Source organism: Lontra canadensis, unplaced genomic scaffold, assembly GCF_010015895.1.
Source record: "Lontra canadensis isolate GAN:19392208 unplaced genomic scaffold, GSC_riverotter_1.0 scaffold48, whole genome shotgun sequence".
NCBI classification, from domain to species: domain Eukaryota; kingdom Metazoa; phylum Chordata; class Mammalia; order Carnivora; family Mustelidae; genus Lontra; species Lontra canadensis.
This window is the reverse complement of record NW_022631042.1, coordinates 13,519,230-13,538,956: the sequence shown is the minus strand read 5'-3', so window position 1 is coordinate 13,538,956 and position 19,727 is coordinate 13,519,230. Positions and strand designations below refer to the sequence as shown.

Sequence of the window (19,727 nt, the reverse complement as noted above, 5' to 3'; positions counted from 1 at the left end):
CTCTCTCTGCCTGCCTCTCTGCCTGCCTCTCTGCCTGCTTGTGATCTCTGTCTGTCAAATAAATAAATAAAATCTTTAAAAAAAAAAAAAGCTAAATTTCTTTACCAACAATATGAGCACTGGGTATTATAAAAGACTGATGAATCATAGGCCTTTATCTTAGAAACAAGTAATACATTATATGTTAATTGAGTTTAAATATAAAATTATTTCAATGAAATTATATCTACACACCCAAAAATATGTAAGTTAAATATTATAGCAGTCAGCATTCCTGTTTGTAAGCAACAGAAACCGACCCCTGAATAAAACAGTTTCAGAATCAACAGGAGGATAGAAGGCCAAGCTTGGGAACGGGCTGAGAACCACGGCTAAGATATGGTATGCATCTCACGCTCATGGGTGCACACATGTGCACACACGGGCTTGCCCGCACATGCATGCGCACACAGAGCTGCACTTTCCTCCTTGAGCCTCATCTGCATGAGCCTGAGCCCCAGCTGGTCCCAAGCCCGTGCTCCACAAGCTCCCAAATCCAGGTCCTGATGCAAGCCTCTGATTAGCACCAGCTGGCGGATATCCTGCACATCTTGAATGTTGCAAATTTTTATTTACATAGTCATAATTCTGCATTGCTACCTAGTTTTCACTTAGATGTTACTCTTCCTTCTTCCAACAAATATTCTTTGAGTGCCTAAGATGTGCGATATGCGACACATTTATCTAGATGTTGGGAACCCAGCAATGCACGTAACAAAGACAAATCCTGGTCTGGCATCCTGGTGGTTAAAACAATCCTGAATTGTTCAACGTAATGTTAAATGATTACACCTTACTGCCCCTTCTCAAAACAAAACAAAACAGAAAAACTCAAAAAAACCCAAAACCAAACAAAACCAAAAACCCAGAAACCTCACACCATTTAAAGAAGCCCTGTGTTAAGCTTTTACTTTTAAAAGATAGCCCCTGATGTATGTTCTAGCAAGATCTGGCTTCCTAAGCGCCCAACTGAAGAACTGCGATGGGCGGGAGCGGGGGGTTTTCATGTTGATAAAATGGTGTGCTATTTCCCTCTTGATTAGATGGGGCAGAAGAGTGCCAGGAAAGATTGTGAGAGAATTCTCAGGAGTCAGTGGTGACAAAAGATGGATTGCAGAGAGATGTTTTAAGAGTGAAGTAATTTAGCAATCTCTTTCTCTCTGAGTACAGCATCGACTAATTGACACAGATTTCATCTTTACAATTTTGTGTTTTCCTGTCCAGAGTATTTATTTGTGGAATTCTCATTTTACTTTCATGTGTTCTTCCTGCTAACCTTTTTTTTTTTTAATTGAGAGAGCGATAACTAACATAGAATACTGTATTAGTTTTAGGCATACATGATTTGGTAGATGAATATATTGCAAAATGATTGGCACAGGAAGTTTGATTAACATCCGTCCCCTCACTTAGATTTTTTTCTCATGATGGGAACTTTGAAGATATCTCTCAACAACTGCTCACCACTCTAAGGTTTTCGAAGTTCTAGAAAAATTAAGGGACAACTCTCAAAAAAATGAAGATACATACTTTTCACCATGTAAATATTTTTTTTGTTTCATCATTTCCAATGAGTGCGGTTAAATCCTTTTCCAAAAAATCCGTATGGCTCAAATTAGACTGGCTCCTTTTGTGGGGAAATAAAGGGAGATTCTTTTTTCCATAATTGTTTTTGATCCTAATTAGCTCTACTTCTGTCACAATTAATTTATTCCATACAGCTCAACTTGTTGCTGATGTTGCCCTATTGCTTTCTGTTGTTTATTTTTTTTTTCCTCTTTCTCTAATTTGTTGGAATGTCAAGAAAAGCTCAGGAGTTTTCTCAAATCACATAATTAAAACTTTGCACTTCTAGAGGGCAAGACTTTTAGACCTATCATTCCTCCACCAAGTGTACAGGATGTTTGGAATTTATCTTTGTAGCCTGCTCTGAGCTCAAACTCGTTTATTAAAAGGAGGAATGCTTTCTTTTTAGCTTTCAGAGAAAGTACATTTTTTGAATTTGAGGAATGTCAAGAAGAGTAATTATTTTAACTTACATAAAAGAAAATTATCTTAACTTATTAAACATTATGACCACTGTAAGCAGTCCCAAGTAATTTGCTGACATTATAGAATGCTAAAGTCTCATTAAAACAGAATTTTTGTTTTACATTTGTACCAGGAAGTCATTAGCACTAGGTCAACACAGTTTCCAAATAATTTTGATCACTAATAGTGTTTGAAGAGATATATTCACATTATTTTTTTACAGATTTTATTTTTTAAGTAATCTCTACACCCAACATGGGGCTCAAACTCACAACCCCAAGATCAAGAGTCACTTGCTCTACCGAGCCAGCCAGACACCACAAGATAAATTCACACTAAGCAAACATGATAATGAAAACAAATAACATCACCTCATAGAGAAATCCCTTAAAATGAATCTTTTATTTAATCTCTATGCTCCTATTTTGTTTTTAGTGAGTTTCCTTTGGTCCAACTAGGTAATTAAACATCACACAATGTGCCTAATTGTTGTGTTTTCCTCATTGTTATTTTTTTTTCTTATCCCAGCTCAAAAATGTAAGTAAACTGGCAGAAATCTCCAAAAACAGTGCCTTACAGCTAAATGAGAAACTGAGAAGTATGAAAAATCAAAGTGAATCTGAAGAAGAGAAAATGAATCTCTTAATCAAAAAACTGAAAACATTTTTGTCAGGTAATTAGAAAAATATATTGGGACTAGTTTTGTTTCTTTTTCTTTGTTTTTTGTTTTTTAATATATACTCAAACATCATAACTGAGTTCAAATTACATTAAGTGGAAATGAAATGCCTAAATCAGAAACATGATGTACCCCTTGATATAAAATTTCTTAATGAAAATAATTCCCAAATATTAATTCTATCAAAATATATATGGCTATCTGTACAAGATCAATTTAGTAAAAAGTCCTAGAATTTAGTTAAAACTTCAAACAAATGAAGTGGGTGCTTAAAGTTATGTGGGTTTTTTTTTTTTTTTAAGAAAAAAAGTCTAACATGATGATTCTATCAGATTTCTTAATGTTATGATTCCACGATTTTCTCTGCTGACAGACTGTGTGAGATCAAAGCATACCAGATTTCGGTTAGTATACCAAATACTCTAAGGAGGTGGTATCTAAAATATCAGTTTTTAACTATTATAGACTATTTTCCAAGTTTCCTATTGGTTCTCTGTGATTGACTGAAAGGAATAATTTGATCCGTTTATTATTATAATTATGATGTTATTATCCCTCATTGTGCCTTACTGTAAAAGTTCACTTTTATTTTATTTTTTAAGAAGTTTATTTTAAATTACAGAGAATTAGTAGTTGAAGATAAAAATCAAATAGTACAGCTGGAAATTGATCTGAAACTTCCCTCTGCAAATAATCCAGCTTGGGTATGACCGTATATGGAGTAAATCTTAAGAGGTTTTCTTCTCCATCACCGTCTTCCAGATTCAATAACTTAATGCTCCTCATGTGAATCAGCTGACAACTGGGATGTCTGTTACCATCATTGCAACCACTTTGTGAATCTGTTTAATAGTTGTAAGAGACTCCTATGGCCAATTGCTTTTTCTATCTCCATGTTTCTAGATACTATATGAACTCAGCCCAAGTCCTGATTTTCGAAATAAGAACAAAATGAGGCAGCGCAAAGTCATCAGTAAAAATGACCAAAATAATCAGTAAAAATGAATGGGATGAGATTGGTCTACTGGACATTTTGTTTGTTCAAAAGCAAATTTTCAGTGCGTTAGCTGGATGGATTGTATTGATTAGACACAGATCTAGAAACTGGTTGGTTTAAGGAACACATTAGCTATTTCTTCAGATATAGGTCAGTTGAGGCACCAAAACCAAATTGCCAGACCAGTCATGCAAAATGGTGCCATATGCTTCTGGGCCCCAACTGATGGCTCAGAAGGCAAGGTCTACTGCTTTCCACCTCATGCCATTGGTCATGGAGACTATTCCCTTACTGGTCTCATTGTCATTGCTGCTGAATATATCTCTAATTTTAAAAAAAGTTTAATTACCCCAATGAATTTAAAAAAAAAAAAAACTGTTTCCAGATTATTACAACGAAAATTAAAGTAGGCAAAGGGAAAAATCCTATTCTGTAAAAGAAACATCTCTGATCTGGGTCCCAAGACCCTTGGTCCCCAGGAAGCAGTACCTCCTCTCACCAGTTTCTCTTCCTCTATCCTTTCCATGAAGCCCAAATCAAAGTGTTATTAAATTGTATGGTGGCTGCACTCCTCCGCTCGTCTTGACCATCTTTATATTTTCCTTGTGGTCTGAAATTCCCCATGGACAAAGTTAGCTGTCACTTCTCCTGCAAGTCCCATATAAAAATTTTGGAATTTACGATCTCATAACAAATGCCAATAAATGTTTGATGATGAATATGGGGCTAAATTAAAGTTACTTTTTATTAGAACTTTTTTAATAAAAGGAAATACTCTTTCTTTCAAGAGCCAACTTCCGAGTACAGTGCATGCTGTTTCAATCATAATTGTGATTTACTCACACAAAAAAAATCTCTTTACTTTTTTTTTTTTTTCAAAAAACATGACAGGAAGTAAAATAGTCCTTTTATTTTAAATAAAAAGCTAGAACAAAATGATTACCAGAAGGATATAGACTCACGTCATGTCTGTCAAAAGCTGGAGGGTGTCTGTGGTGCGCACTGCCTCCTGAAGAAAGTCCGAGTTCCTCGGCCTCCCATGTGGAAGCTCCTGGGCTCTGTTCCAGCCTTTTGGGATGTGCAGCCCTGCACTGCGACTCCACTCTCTGCCACCAGCAGTGATCCGAGGATGGCTTCTTGCTGCAGCCAACTTTGGCATTTGAGTTTCGCTCAGCTTGGGATGCCTTTACCCCTGCCTTCACCCCGCATTTCCATGGGTACAAACTTTGCTGTCCTCCAGGCTCAACTTATGTGCCTTTTTGAGGTTCTTCTTGAAATATTTTCTCCTCCCTTTGGATCCCATATCATTTCGTCTTCTGTTTATCATCTCTGTTCTTATGTTATTAATATTCATATGGAATGGCTTCTGTTCCCCCACTGGATGGTCAGCCCCTTGAGGACTAGATCTCCAACTTCTCGCAAGGGATTCAGCATTATGCCTCAGTAAGGAGCCAGAGCGACGCAAAGTGTTAGCATCCCGGACCCTAACAGTCCATCTGCTGCTTCCGTTCTCAGGGGAGGCTGATTCTGTTTTCCTGAAGAGCAGGGCAGGGGTGTATTTAACAGTTTCCAGTTAACCTATTACTCATCTGGGACTTGACTCTCTATTGTCAAGTTCCCTTCCTGAAATAGGACTTTGAGTGATAGCGTCAGGTAGGGTTGTCCCAAGCAACAACTGTGAGCCTTTCTGATGTCACAGAGGATTAGAATCAAGTTTTGTTGGGTCCAGACCTGGTGCTTCCCCCATGTCTCATTCATTCGTATTCAAATCTTGGTGACAGGCATCTAACCGTTGTACTTGCTTTTGAACCAGGACTTAACTGGTTCGCAGGAGGATGTTTTGCAGAATATACACATTGCAAGCCTATAGGTTTTCAGTTTTCCAGCAACCATTTGTGCAACGTGTATTCAACACTACACAAATGGTGTTTCTTTCAGAGAGAAAGGAAAACTGGGGATGAAGAAGAATCTACGGGATGTAGACAGTCTAATCCCTGTGTCCCAGGGATAAATAATCAGGTGCATGTACATTTGACTTCGAGTTCATTGTGGGTGTATTTACAAGATACAGTTTCATAAGGAGACGGATGACCTAAAACCACTTTCTTATTTAAGAGGAAAACGTGCCTCCAGAGGATATAGAGAAGGTTGCAAATCCCGTACTTGATGTCCATCTACCCATGACATCGCAGAATCTAACCCATGAACTTGACAAAGTGCGGAATCTGGTGCAGCTCTGTGAGGACTACGGGGCAGATGAAGACAGGCTACATAAAGCAGCCAAGGAAGCCCAGAAGGTTTTGGTGAAGGCAGAAGATGCTGAGTGAGTACAGTATTCATGTTCTCATCTTCCTCGCCCAGGACAGCTGCTAAAAGGCCAACTGTGTGAGGAGCTACTTAACATTCAAATGAAATTACTGTCCAGTAGGTTAGTGCCCAGGGTGAGGGCTAAGCTGCTTGCAAGAGCCTCAGGAAGCTGGGGAATTGGGAGGCAGTGGGCAGGAATGCTTGTTTCCCACTTTCTACAGACTTGGAAAATACCTTTGCAATGACCTATTAGTCTTTATACCAATCAGTGCCATAAACTAGCTGTCTGCCAATATCTTAACAGGTGGTGGGAACATGGCTGTCTTTTCCCTTTCTTGCTGACCTATGTCTGCTGCTTTCTGTATTTACCATAATAGACAGTACTTGGAAGATCTAAACTTTTTTTTAAAAAGACTACACTGAAAAGATATGACAGCGAGGAATAGAAGAAACAAAGACTAGTGCCCCAGGACTAACCTGGGAGTAAAACTACAGATACGGTGCACGGATTTCATTAACTCATGCTTCCTTTTGCTCTTGCTGATTTAGCCAAGCCAATGGAAAAAGCATCTTGGTGCTTTAGATTTTAGGTGGGGTCAGCTGGATAGTGGCAATGCCATCACGTCAGGACGCCCAACAGTTGAGAGCTGACCTGCCTTCTCCGTGTCCCCTGCCACTTGGATAATTGAAGTGTACCAGACTTCCCCATAAGCCCAACCCCTTCCGGCTTTGGTACTTACAATCAGGAAGAATAAGTAAGCGCAGTACGGTCACACAGATGTTAAAAATGATGCTGAGGAAAGGTTCTTTGTAACATGCAGGCATTGTTGATGTTTTTAAAAACAAGGTAACAGATTATATAAAGAAGACGGTCTCCATCATGGAAAGAAAAAAATTTGTAGGCCAAAAATGCTAGAATGTGCTGATATCTTAAAAGGTGATACGGTTAGTGGTACATTTTTCCCCTCCTGAAAATGGTTTTTTACTCTTTCTGTGCTGCTGCCTCCTCCTCTCCCTCCTCCTCCTCCTCCTGCTCTTCCTTCTCTTCTTCTTTCCCTTCCTCTTCCTCCTCTTCTCTTTCTTCCACTTCTGCTTCTTTTTCTTTTTCTATTTTTAGGTATTTTCTCATTTTACTCTAAAAGTAGTTACATTGAAAATTTAAAGGAAGAAGACTAAATATGAAGATATGGTGGGGGATGTTATGAGAAGGGAAGGCACCTGAACCCCTTCTGGACCTGTAAGGAAAAGAAGTAAAGAAAGGGGAAGCCTACCTATTGTGTGGTTCACCTACCTATTGTCTGGAAAAGGCAAAACCGTGGACACAGTAAAAAAGATCAGTAGTTGCCAGGGGCTGAGGGGAGGGATGAATCAGTGGAGCAGAGAGAACTTTGAGGGCAGTAAAAATACTCTGTGTGATACCAGGATGATGAATGCATGTCATTACACATTTGTCCAGACTCACAGAATGGGCAGCACCAAGAATGAACCCCAGTGTACACTCTGGACTTTGGTGTCTGTGATGTGTCGATGTAGGTTCATCAGCGTTAACAAATGTCCGCCTCTGGCAGGGATGTTGATAACTGGAGAGGCTGTGAGTGTCGGGGGGCAGGGGGATACAGGGAACTCTCTGCACCTTCTGCTCATTTTTGCTACGAACCTAAAACAGCTCTTTAAAAAAACAATAGACCCTTTTTTAAAAAATAAGAGAGAGACTCCACTGGGAGGAGAGGTAGGGCTGCGTGGGGCAGGGGATGTTTGCAATTTAGCTGGTTTTCCCTTCCATGCACATTTCTAATTATGCCTCTGCAAAGGTCTATCTGATAGTTCGCTCACTTGGTTCATTCCTCCAAAGGTGGTATTGAGCCCACAGATCCAAGTATCTGGGGAGTGTGGACTTGAGGTGAGCTGATTTCTGTAAAATAGACAACCACTTGGAATGCTTGTGATTTTAACCTCCGACAGGGCCCCTGGCAGCTAGAATGTCAGTGGAGCTTAAATAAACCTGAATAAACACAGCCTGGAAATGGAGGGCTTTTAGTTCTCTTTGCTGTCTGTGGGGCCCCTTAGCTCTCCCACCCGCACTGTGGCGAGAATTTAGAGTGTGGCTGAAGTGTGAGAAATTAGGGAATGGGAACTGGCTGAGCATATTTTGTTCAAAGCTCACTGGTGACGGTCCTCGAGCCTCTCTTGTTATGACAGATTAAGAATAAACAAGACCTATATCTTTGATTTCCATACCTGTCTCTACTTGATATGCATATATATGTATTGTTATTGGCATTTCAACCTACCTCTTTCTCAAAATAAAGATTTCAGGATTTGGCCTTGCATAAGAGCATTTAAATTTGCTTTATAAATAATTCAGCTAAGTTTTTCACGGAGCCGAAGGGACTCCCAAGGTGAAACAAATGAATAATTGTGTATTTATCTAATCTGACACGTTAATATCCTACCTTAGAAAAACAGCAAATGTTCTATTAAATCTTGACAAAACGCTGAATGAGTTGCAACAAGTTCAAGTCACCCAAGGATGGGTAAACTCTACCATTACACAGCTGACGGCAGCGATCAAGAAAATTAAAGAGAACGCACTACAGGTATTTATCTTCTTGGAAACAAACCTGAAAAAGATTTTGAATGTGGAGACAGCCTGGTTTTGACGTGTGCCAATGTCACGCTTGCCTGACCTGCCTGATGGGATGATTATAGGACAAAATGAAAGGGTGGTGGTGTGATGCATGTAACTGATGTTCAACGGAGTTCTTACGACATCAATTCGTCATTGCTGACCCCTCCTTGGGGACAAAGCAGGAGCTACTTCCAGCTTGCAAATGAGGAAACAGAGACTCAGGGAGGTTAAGTGACTTCCCTAAGGTCACACAGCTAATTAAAGGTATATTTGAGGCGGGAGTTTATCCCTTCTGATTCCAGGGAAAGTAATAGAGTTATTAAAGCTCACAAGGCAAAGAAATAGAGTTCATTGTTGCCAGGTTTTTGTAACTGGCAGGTTTGGCATGAAATCTCATCCGAGTATCTTAGGACTAAAAGGATATCTCACCCAAAAGATAGTGTTCCATCCAGAGTTCGGTGGGAGCCAGGCCTGGTTTAACCCACACTATGGATCTGGGAGAGGAAGTCTGGCAGTGGGAGGACAGGATAGGAACTAGTCCCAAGCTGTGTGATGTGTCTTGCTCCAAGGCTCCGTCCCCGGGCCTTCCCTTTCCCCCTAGAATGCCAGCTCCCAGTCTCTGTTTTTCAGCTGGGTTGTACAGATCTAAATACACGCGTTTTGAAAAGAAAAGCAGAAAGTGACAGAAGAGGAAGTAGGGCACCAGGAAATAAAGAGGTTAGACATGAACAGGTTGCAAATATAGGGTAGCAACCCCCCCCAAAAAAAAACAAAGAAGGCCTCCAGGTTTTCCCATTTGAGGCATATACGCTAGAACAGGGGATGGCAAAATACAGCCTGTGGGTCAAATGGGCGTACTGTTTTTGTTTTTGTTTTGTTTTGTTTTGTTTTTTTATCAAAAATCACAAAGTTTTATTGGAATCCAGCCCCATATTGTCTATGGCTGCTTTTGCACCACAGTGACACAGAGCTGAGTGGTTACAATAGAGACTTCATGGTCCACAGAGCATAAAACATTTATTCTCTGGTCCTTTACAGAAAAGCTGTAGATTTGTGCTCTTAAAAAAAAAAATGTCCAAAGGAACAAGAAGGTTTTTGGAGTTCCCCCCCACCCCTACAATTATGGTAGGCCAGGGCTCCTGCAGAACCCTCCTAGTAGAAAAAAACCCAAAATGTTGTCTGGGATATTTTTTTTTTTTATTTAATACATACCTGAATTAGAAAGAGATGGAGGAAATCTTCAGAGGCCAACCACAACAGGGAAGTATGAATCCAGAGAGATAACAAAGCGTGAACCTGATGGCAGGCAGAGGATATCCGCCAATCGCTGGTGTAGGAGAGCTGTCGGGGTTTTTTGTTTTTTTAAGATTTTATTTATTTATTTGACAGAGAGAGACACAGCAAGAGGGAACACAAGCAGGGGAAGTGGGAGAGGGAGAAGCAGGCTTCCTGCGGAGCAAGGAGCCCAATGCAGGGCTCGATTCCAGGACCCTGGGATCATGACCCGAGCCAAAGGCAGATGCTTAATGATTGAGCCACCCAGGCGCCCAAGCTGTTGACTTTAATCCTCACCATGAGCAGAGACAGAAAACAAAGCCCACGCAAGGAGAGCATATGACCCCCGCTTGGAAAGGCAAAATCCTCAGTGAAATGTTCAGCTGCTACTTCCTACTGCTGCGTGGACTCACACACGTGTGCGTGCACACAGCTACACACACACACACACACGTGTGCGCGCAGGCACAGTGCCAATAAAGACACTTGCTGCGGGGGAGGAAGGTCTTCACTAAGAATTGCTAACCACTGGCTGGCTCTTACACGAGTTTGAGGGTAGCATTCACACTACTTGTGTGGCCCCGACAACAGCGGGGCCTTAAAGTGGTCGTGAGCCGATAGTGCCCAAGATGCCTGCCAGAGGCCAGCGGAAATCCCCTCCCAAGGAATGCACCTTCAAACCGAGCCTCAAAAATGTCTCCCAGAACACATAAAAGAACAAATTGCCTCAAGCAAGAGGCACCAGAAACAGGAAACAAGAGTCTGCAGATAAGACAGGTACTCCATGTAGCATACAAAATCAGAATGTTCGTTATGCCTGCAAAAATCAAAGAAGGTGTTGAAATTATGACCCAAGAGCAAGATACAAGAGCTAACAGATGACCAGTCAGATCTGACTGCTATATGGGACAAATAGAGCCATGGAAAGAAGAAAGGAAGATAAGATGTTTATTATTATTTGTAAGGAGGAAAAATGAGAAGCCACCCACATCCGCTGGAGAATAGAAATATAAATTGTATAGTCAAACAATGGAATGCTTTAAATTGCTGAAACTGAATAAACAAGAGCTATGCAAATTAGCCAGGAAGAACTGTACAAGCATAATTTTGAATTAAAATTAAGTTGCAGAAATACGCAGCATCATATATTTGCATAAAGTTAAAAAAATACCGCACGTTAGGCATGCTGCACGGGATCTAATAAAAAGCACATAGAAGTACGTGGAATGACAAGCATTAGATTCAGGATAGTGGTTACCTTTGTGGGGAGTGAGTGGGTGAGAGGAGAGCTTAGCTCGCTGGTGGGGCTTTATTCTTAACCTGGCCACCATGGATACGTGTCATAGTTGCTTCTATGACCTTGTGTTTGTCTGAAATATTTTCTTACAACGTTGTTTTTAATGGAAAAGCAAAGGAATGATTCCTTCTCCCTTCCTACCTCGCTTATTTTCTGAGGGGTAATTATATCATTTGTCTTTTTGTTGTCTGTTACCTAAAGAGACTTTCTCCTCTCTGGTCTTTACATCAACAACAGGCTGAAAAGAAAGCCAAGCACACCAAGAATGAGCTCGACTTAGCAAAGCAGTCGTCAGTGCTGGAGGACAGGCTCTCCGGGCTGCAGACCAAGCTGCAAAGGAACAGAGAGCAAGCCGCCCGTGTGACTGCTCAGGCCGCATCGGCCCAACGCCAGGCTGGGGACCTCAAGCAGGTCATTAGCCCCGCCGGTGCCACCAAGAGCAGACAGACAGACCCTTTTTGAAGGCTAATCCTCTGACCTCAGCTCACTGTGCCATTTATCAGCATTTCCCTTAGTGCAGGACTGCGCTCAGTGGCGTGTGTTAGTAGGGATCCCGATGGGCATGAAGGCTCTTCTGTTGTGGAGGGTGATTCCAGGGAAGACAGAAGTCCTTTGACCAAATTAGGATGCAGTGTTTCCTCCCCACATCTCCTCCTCCCAGGACTACCAGTGGTGTCCTCGTCCAGTGTTTCCTTCCTTTCAGATGTTCAGGATTCGCGCCATTGGTCTGTCTTGGGTACATTTACACTTTACTCTAATTCAATCACATAACTGATCACGAAAACAAAGACATGAAAGTCACCTGCCAAAGAGAATAGGTCAAGTTACAAAAGTCAGAGTGAGTTAATTAAACAGTTGTGGGAAATACCCTATTCATCTAGGTTGCTGAAAGAAACTATCAACTCATTTTCTCAGCAGGATATCTCTGGTTGGTTGCATTAATAGGGTAGCTTAAACATGGGAAAAATGGGAAAGTGTTCTTACAATTGGTCCATTCTCTTGCTTTTCATTCCTAATGTGCTGGGTAATTGCCCACAGATGGGGGATTTGAGCACATTTTCTATGGAAGGGAGGTTGAGAGACATATTTACTGTCCATCCTCTCCCCATTTCCCTTCCTGGGCTTCACTAAGCTGTTCCAGATTCTAGACTGTCAGCCACCCAGGCTGACCCCCGAGATTGCCATTCTAATGCCCAGGGAGCTCTTCATACTAACATCTGGACCTCCCTTCCCGCCTCCCATCTCTCGTACCTTTTTCCCCACAAAAACCTCTTGCTCCTTTTTGGAACAGTATCGGGCAAATATCGTGCATGGGTGCACGCCTTGTAAATATTTTCTGGTGATGGGAGTGTGTGGCTCTGTTGCAGGAGTTTGCAGAGCTGAGAAACCAATATGCTGCTCTTCAACATAAGAATGGTGCTGTAAGACTGACAAAGGTAACTTTGGAAAAAGTGGAACAGCTAAAAGGTGCAGTGGAAAAACTGGCCACAGATACAGAGGACAAGATAAGAAGAATAGCAGGTAACTCTTCTTTTCTCCCAGCTGTATCGAGGTCTGAGTGACAGGTGAAATTGTGTCTGTTTAAAGTGTACAGTGTGACAATTTGATGGACATGCACGTTGTGAAATGATCATCACGATTAAGGTCATCAACACCTCCATCTGCTCACATAGTTACTTATTTCTTTTTATGGTGAGAATGCTTAAGATCGACGCACCGTACGGTGCCTGCAATATTGCCAACGAGTCAGCACCACACGGAACATTCGATCCCCAGAAGCTTTTCATCTTCAAACTGGAAGTCTGTACGTTTGCCCAGCCTCTCCCCATTTCCCCCACCCTCTAGACCTTGGCAGCCACCATTCTTCTCTCTGCTTCTGTGAGTTCTAGCCTTTTTTTTTTTTTTTTTTTTTAAGGTTCCACATAGGAGCGAGAGCATATAGTATTTGTCTTTCTCTCTCTGGCTTATTTTCACTTAGTGTGGCATCCTCCAGGTTCATCTATGTGTTGCAAATGGCAGGATTTCCTTCTTTTTTATGGTTGAATTTTATACACACACACCCCATCCCACATTTTCTTTATCCATTGATGGGCACTCAGGTTACTTCCATATCTTGTTTATTGTGAATAATGCTGCAATGAACATAGGTACACAGATAATCTCTTCGAGATATGGATTTCATTACCTTCAGATATATACCCAGGAAGGGGATTGCTGGATCATATGGGAGTTCAATCGATTCTATTACACACTCCACCAATTTGACGGTAACCTAATACTCCACCCTCCTGGTAGAATTTATACCAACTTATCATTGGCACAGTTCAACTACCTATGAGCCCACCAAGTCGAGGAAGTAGGAATTGGGTCAGTGGCTGGGGGACTGCCATATAACAAGCCACTTGCATGCTTTTACTTCAAAGGATATCGGGGAGTCTTCACTGTGTTCGTCAGAACAAATGCCCATTGCCTTCGGTCAACTGGAAATGCCCTTCTCCTTACACCCTGGTTCTCACCCAGGGGTGATTTTCTCTCCTTCCCTGGGGACAGGAGTATTGAAGGCATTTCTGCTTCTCACAACTAGGGCGTGCAACTAGAATTGAGTGGATGGGGGCCAGGGATGCTTGTAAACATTCTTAATACACAGAACAGCCCTGTGATGAACAATTATTTGCCCAGAGTTCTAAGGGTGTGGATGTTGAGAAACTTAGGAAACCCTGTCCTAACCTATGCTGCTTATTTTCTCCTCCCATGCAAATAACTGTTTTAGAATCCCTATGATCTAGACCCCAAGGCACTGGTCATTTCATATAGATCTGTAGGTAACATTCCAGAAGGAGGGGCGCCTGGGTGGCTCAGTGGGTTAAAGCCTCTGCGTTCAGCTCGGGTCATGATCCCAGGGTCCTGGGATCGAGCCCCGCATCGGGCTCTCTGCTCAACAGGGAGCCTGCTTCCTCCCTCTCTCTCTGCCTGCCTCTCTGCCTACTTGTGATCTCTGTCTGTCAAATACATAAATAAAATCTTAAAAAAAAAAAAAACATTCCAGAAGGAACCATAGTCTGGACCAGGATTTTGATCAAAAATGGAAATTTGGGTGCACACCCAGTGTAGTAAATAGGGAATACACACAATCAGGAAGTTAATTAGAATCTCTTTTCCCCACAACGGGTACTCATAGTTTTTCTGGAAAGGCATCATGCCCTTAGCAACTACCTCGAAATCATTAAGAAATAGCCAATGATGAGTGGTCTAGTTTTACTTTTGGTTGCATTTATTGTCTCCAAAACTTTAAAGTTAGTCATATTCATTTGGAATATAAGAACTCTCAAGATATTCAAACAACCAAGATTCCTCATTTATAATGCTTCTTTGTTGTAATATGAGTCTTTGGCCTTAGAACCACTCATATCACCACCATGACATGAAAAAAAAATATGAAAATGCAACATTGGTATGGGCCAAAGTCAGGAAATATACAAAATATATATACTAAACCATTAACATTCATCATTTCTGGGGAGAGGGAGAGTGAAGAGGAAAAACACCACTTTTTACATATATATAATTATTTATGTAATTTACATCTCTGACATTTATATGATTTACACAATTGTACTTTCCAGTATTTTCCTAATATTTTTAAAAAGGAATTACTAGGAAAGATTCAAAAGTCGGTTGCTGTTATTTCCAGACCTAAGTGGAGGAGCAAAAAAACAGGAAGGATATTTTCTGTCTCGTGTTTTATATCGAGGTCCAAATTGTTTCCACTTATTCCCATAAACTAGAACTTCCACAATTTTTGAAATTAGGTCAGAAGAGAAGTCAGGAACCTTCCTTCTAAACGAGGTCTAAGATCATACACTCCACTTTTTTGGCTCTCTTCGGGAGGAAAATAAGACATCAGCTTGGCCACCTTGCTGACGCTGCGACTGGAGAAGGGTCTGACCCCCTAGGGCGGTGCTCTAGATCCCCCTGGTAGGAAGAAGTGGCCAGGGGACCCCAGAAAGGAGCCTTTCCTTACCTTGGCAGGGTCAAAGTGGAGAGAGTGGAGAAATGCCTCCAGGCCACAGCCAGGTTCCTTCCACAGAACTTAGTTCCAGTCCGGGTCGCAGCGAGAACCAGACAGCACACTTGGAGATAATTCTGGATCACTGAGCCAGAGTTGGCTCAGTTACCTTTTTACTGAATAACAAAGCACCCTCCATATTTGGGGATTAGAACAACAACCATGGCTGGTTTTTCTGTGGGTTGCCTGGGTGGTTCTTCTGCGGGTCTGTGCCTGGTGACCCAAGCAGCTGCTCTCAGCTGATGGGTCCATTGGCTGGTCAGTCTGGGGTCAGCTTGACTGAGATGCTGGATCCTCTTTCAATGGGCTCTTTCAGCCCAGCAGGCTCTACAGCTCACTTGGGTCAGGGTTCCCGACAGTGAGCAGGGGAGCCCTAAGGCCCTGGAGGTCTTGTGCATTGATTTCTCTTACTTCCTGTTGGTCACCCCAATAGGCCCAGCTGGACCCGGTTTGAGGGCAGAGGGCAAATAGCCTCTACTTCTTGATGGGAGGAACTCTTAAAAACTCACAGGAATTCTGAGACTCCGTTGAGGGTGTGGCGGGTGTTGTGTGACTGGCTTCATTGGGAAGCCGTCAGCATCCCTGGGCTCGAGGGAGCAGGGGCGAGGGAGGGCGAATGCTCTGACATCGCTGTCTGATGGATGGAGCCAAAGGCACGGGGCCTCCCTGCAGGCTGAGGGGAGAGGTGGAAGGACTGCCAGAACCCTTTGGCTGCACAGGGACAGCCTGTTCACTCTCCCCGCCCCCTCCCATCCCCGATCCCTTCTCTGAACTGTCCGGTGGCCAAGCGTGAATGAACTCCAGAGATCCCGGGAGCCAGATGATGTCATCCACCGAAGCTAGCTTTCCAGGACAGAGCAGGACGGAGAGTGGATGTGAATGCGGAGGCGAATGAAGAGGAACCCACACAGCCTCATTGACTTCTATGAAAGAGGCTCAGGGGTCTTTTTTCCTGTTAGTACAAATACACGTCCAGTGCTGAATCTCTTTTTCAATCCCAAATGATCTATATTTAAGTTTCGAGAGATGGAATGCTCACCACCTCTGGTAGCAGCTCTTTCTTTGAACAGCTGTGACTGCTAGAAAGTTCTTTAAAATCAGACAAAATTTTCCTTCACGGAGGTTTCACCTGCTGGTTTCATTCTATTTCCTCAGGATGACAAAACACATTTCCTCTGCTTTCCTAGGCCTCAAATACTTGAAAATAACGACAGGACATGCCCCGAATCTTCTTCTTTCTCTATATAAAACATCACCAGTTAGTTCATCCTCATCTTTTGTTCACCAGACGGTTTCCAAATTCTTCCGCAATCCAGTTCCTTGCTCTAAACATATGCTCCAGGCTAGTTTGACAACTCCCTCCTCATGATCCAGGTTTGCCCTGTCTGGGTAAAGTGGGACATTTACCTTCCTTCTTTAAGAAGTTCCACTTCAACCTATGAGAAGTTTCTTTTTCTAAAGGCACTTCACACTCTTAACTGTGGCCCACTCTACCTCTTCCATCCAATATTCTGTGGGCTCCTTGCTGGGGTTTACCATAATTCCCAGGTATTTGTTGAATGAAGAGTGGATAAATTGGAGGGATGGGTGGATGGATGGATGGACAGATGGATGGATGGACAGATGGATGGGTAAGAGTGGAAGGCATCACTTTGCTTTTCCTGTTCAGGGGCTTGAATATCCACAGAGCAGAATGAAGAAATGAAAATGTCAGTCTTTTTTTTACTGGAAGACTGAGAACCCCTAAAGTGGTGAACACGTGTTAAAAAGTGAAGTTAAAACAGCAAGAGCAAACCTGTGGAAATATTCACCAAGTCCAATCAAGGCTCATCCTCCACCTTTTCATTTCTAACAAACTCTGACAAGCTTTAGACTGGCATTGATAAATGCCATTGGATGTAAAATACTTTTTAGACAAAACATCAGTTTGTTCTGATTTGTGTGAAAACCTTGAGAAGCCTGGTGACAATACATGTTTCGTTTGTTGAATCGCAACACAGAGCTTAATATGTCTTTAAGAGGCACAGAAATCCCCGTGTTTCATATAAGGTGGGTATCCAGGAAGAATCCACCAAAACCCAATCTCTCCTTTCCTTCGTTTTCTTGTTTCAGATTTAGAAAAGAAGATCCAAGATCTGCATCTGAGTAGACAAGAAAAAGCGGAGCAACTGAAACAGCTGGAAGATCAAGTTGTTGCCATTAAAAACGAGATTGTCGAGCAAGGAAATAAATATGCTACTTGCTATAGTTAGGCAGAGGCGAAGGGTGAGATACCTTTGCCTACTTTCCTGGCTTCTGACAAGGAAGCCTGAGGAGCTGTGCTGAACTTGGGAAACAGAAACAGCCCCACCTCCTCCAGCTCCGGAGCCTGCTCCTAGCCAAAGATCTGAGCTGGACCAAGGAAATGCTGTTCCACATGGAAGAGAAAGGAGGAAGTACAGACATCGTCTCTGGCTTCAGAAACCTTTCCTCTTGCCCTCCTTTCCCTTTCATAATGTAAAAATAATGTGTTACATATGACAAGTGCAAAATAAATAAGTATTCTCTTTACTAATTATCACTTCAGTCAAATGAACCAAAGTGAAATAAGTTGCCTGTGGGGGGATGGGGCTTGCAGGAGGTAAAAGCATTACTAATCGATGGGCATCAAGTTCCGGTGAAGTGAAATGGGTAAATTCTAGAGTTCTGCTGTACATTGTATGTAAGTCAACAATGTATTGCACACTTAAATGTGTGTTCAGAAAATAGATCTCATCTTAAATGTTCTTACAGCAGTAAAGCAGAATAAAAATAAATTTAAACAAATTAAGCTAAAATACATCAATGTCTCTAACACTAGAATGGAATGAATCTGGATGGCATGTGCTAGACTGGCCTGGGTTTTATTTTTAATTTGGATTTGCTTTATCTCTAAAATGATTATTCTGAACAAAATGCATACAATTCAAAATGTAATGTGTTTTTCCACCCACTTCCCTCTAATTTCATTCTCTCAACCAAAGGGTTCTGTTTGCCCCAAATGGCACTGGAACAATATTCAAAAAGACAAATATCAAAGTACTACTTTTTGTAATTTGTCTGTAAGCAGATTTTCTGTAAAATGTGCTACTGATTTTTGAAAGACCAGCAATCTCATTGTTATTGTTTAGTGTGAAAAATCAGATTTTCTCATTTCAAATGGGTCTATGATTTTGCATGAACTTTTTTTTTTGCATGTATGATATATAACCGAGCACCTTCACTTCCGTTTGCGAAAGCCATCCTTCAGAGGGATTATTGTAAGGGATTTTGGCCCCACAGTTTTGAATAAGAAATAATAGACAGCAACATTGATGTATGAAAGAGGAAAGCAGCTGGAGCCATCTTCCTTAAGGACTGACTCATAAAAAATGGGTTTACAATCAAGTTTTAAATCAAGTTTTAGAATTACACATAAATATGAAATTTCTTAAAACATACATAATTTAGGAAAACTGCAGTTTCCCTGGAGAACCTGAAGAACAAAGTGAAATTTTTCTACCGGAAAGCCCACCAGAAATTTCTCTCAAACTTCCTGATTGCAATGCTCTATATATTCAGCACTTAGACATCTGGAAACTGACACACAACCTGAACCAGAGCTGCAACGCAGTTGTCACAAAATCTAAGTTGTGTACTCCAGCATAGAGAGGGTAGAAGACACTCCAGCCTTCCCACCAGGATACTGACTTCCACCCGTGGACAGATGAGACACTTAACTTGACAAGTATGGTTATCTGTTTTCAATAGCAGCATTCAACTGTTCTAGCTTTGCAGTGGTAGGAAACTATGCAAGTAATAGACAGTGTGGCAAGGGTTAAAGAGGGAGGACTTTCTGTCCTCTGACCTGGAGGCTTTCGAGGTCACCAGAGGCAGAAAATTCCCCAGCCCTAAGGAAAGTGCTATGATCTGGGGAATCAAGTCCAAGAGCGAGAGATAAACTCCTCATCTACCCTGGGCCTCCGGGGATAAGGAATCGCAGCTTGATGAGGTCAGGAATGATGTGATGCACTTTGGAAAGATTGTCATTAAAAAGTGGTTATGCTTTCTAAACTTTGATGTGTTAAAATGATAAGCTTTGGATATCTTAAAAAATGTACCGACGTGAAACATCTTTTTCCTCAGATAAATCATTTCTAATTTCTATTACTTGCTGTATCAGTTGCTCAAGATGTGACCGAGGCAAAGATTTTGTGAAACAGTATCTTTTATACATTGCAAAGTCATCTGAAAATGTGTAGCAAGATATAACCTGAGATCCAGTTGAACCCGTATATTAAAAAAATAATCTTAAATACAGGGGAGAAAAGCTTTGTGAATAATCCATTTATTTAAGCACTACTTATATTAAAAATGCAAGTAATCCAAACAATACAAAAATTAAATATT

The 19,727-nt window shown here is 41.6% G+C and overlaps 1 protein-coding gene across 1 annotated transcript in view; it reads left to right on the top strand.

Annotated features, from left to right (window-relative positions):
- LAMB4 (laminin subunit beta 4) overlaps nucleotides 1–17,583 on the top strand; it is a 96,720-nt gene extending 79,137 nt beyond the window's left edge. The window contains exons 30-35 of the mRNA XM_032873390.1: nucleotides 2,599–2,743; nucleotides 5,862–6,069; nucleotides 8,512–8,650; nucleotides 11,492–11,665; nucleotides 12,622–12,775; nucleotides 17,433–17,583. Of these exons, the coding sequence (XP_032729281.1) occupies nucleotides 2,599–2,743; nucleotides 5,862–6,069; nucleotides 8,512–8,650; nucleotides 11,492–11,665; nucleotides 12,622–12,775; nucleotides 17,433–17,572 (960 nt within the window). The 3' untranslated portion in view covers nucleotides 17,573–17,583. The remainder of the gene's footprint in view (nucleotides 1–2,598; nucleotides 2,744–5,861; nucleotides 6,070–8,511; nucleotides 8,651–11,491; nucleotides 11,666–12,621; nucleotides 12,776–17,432) is intronic.
- Nucleotides 17,584–19,727: the final 2,144 nt, after the last annotated feature.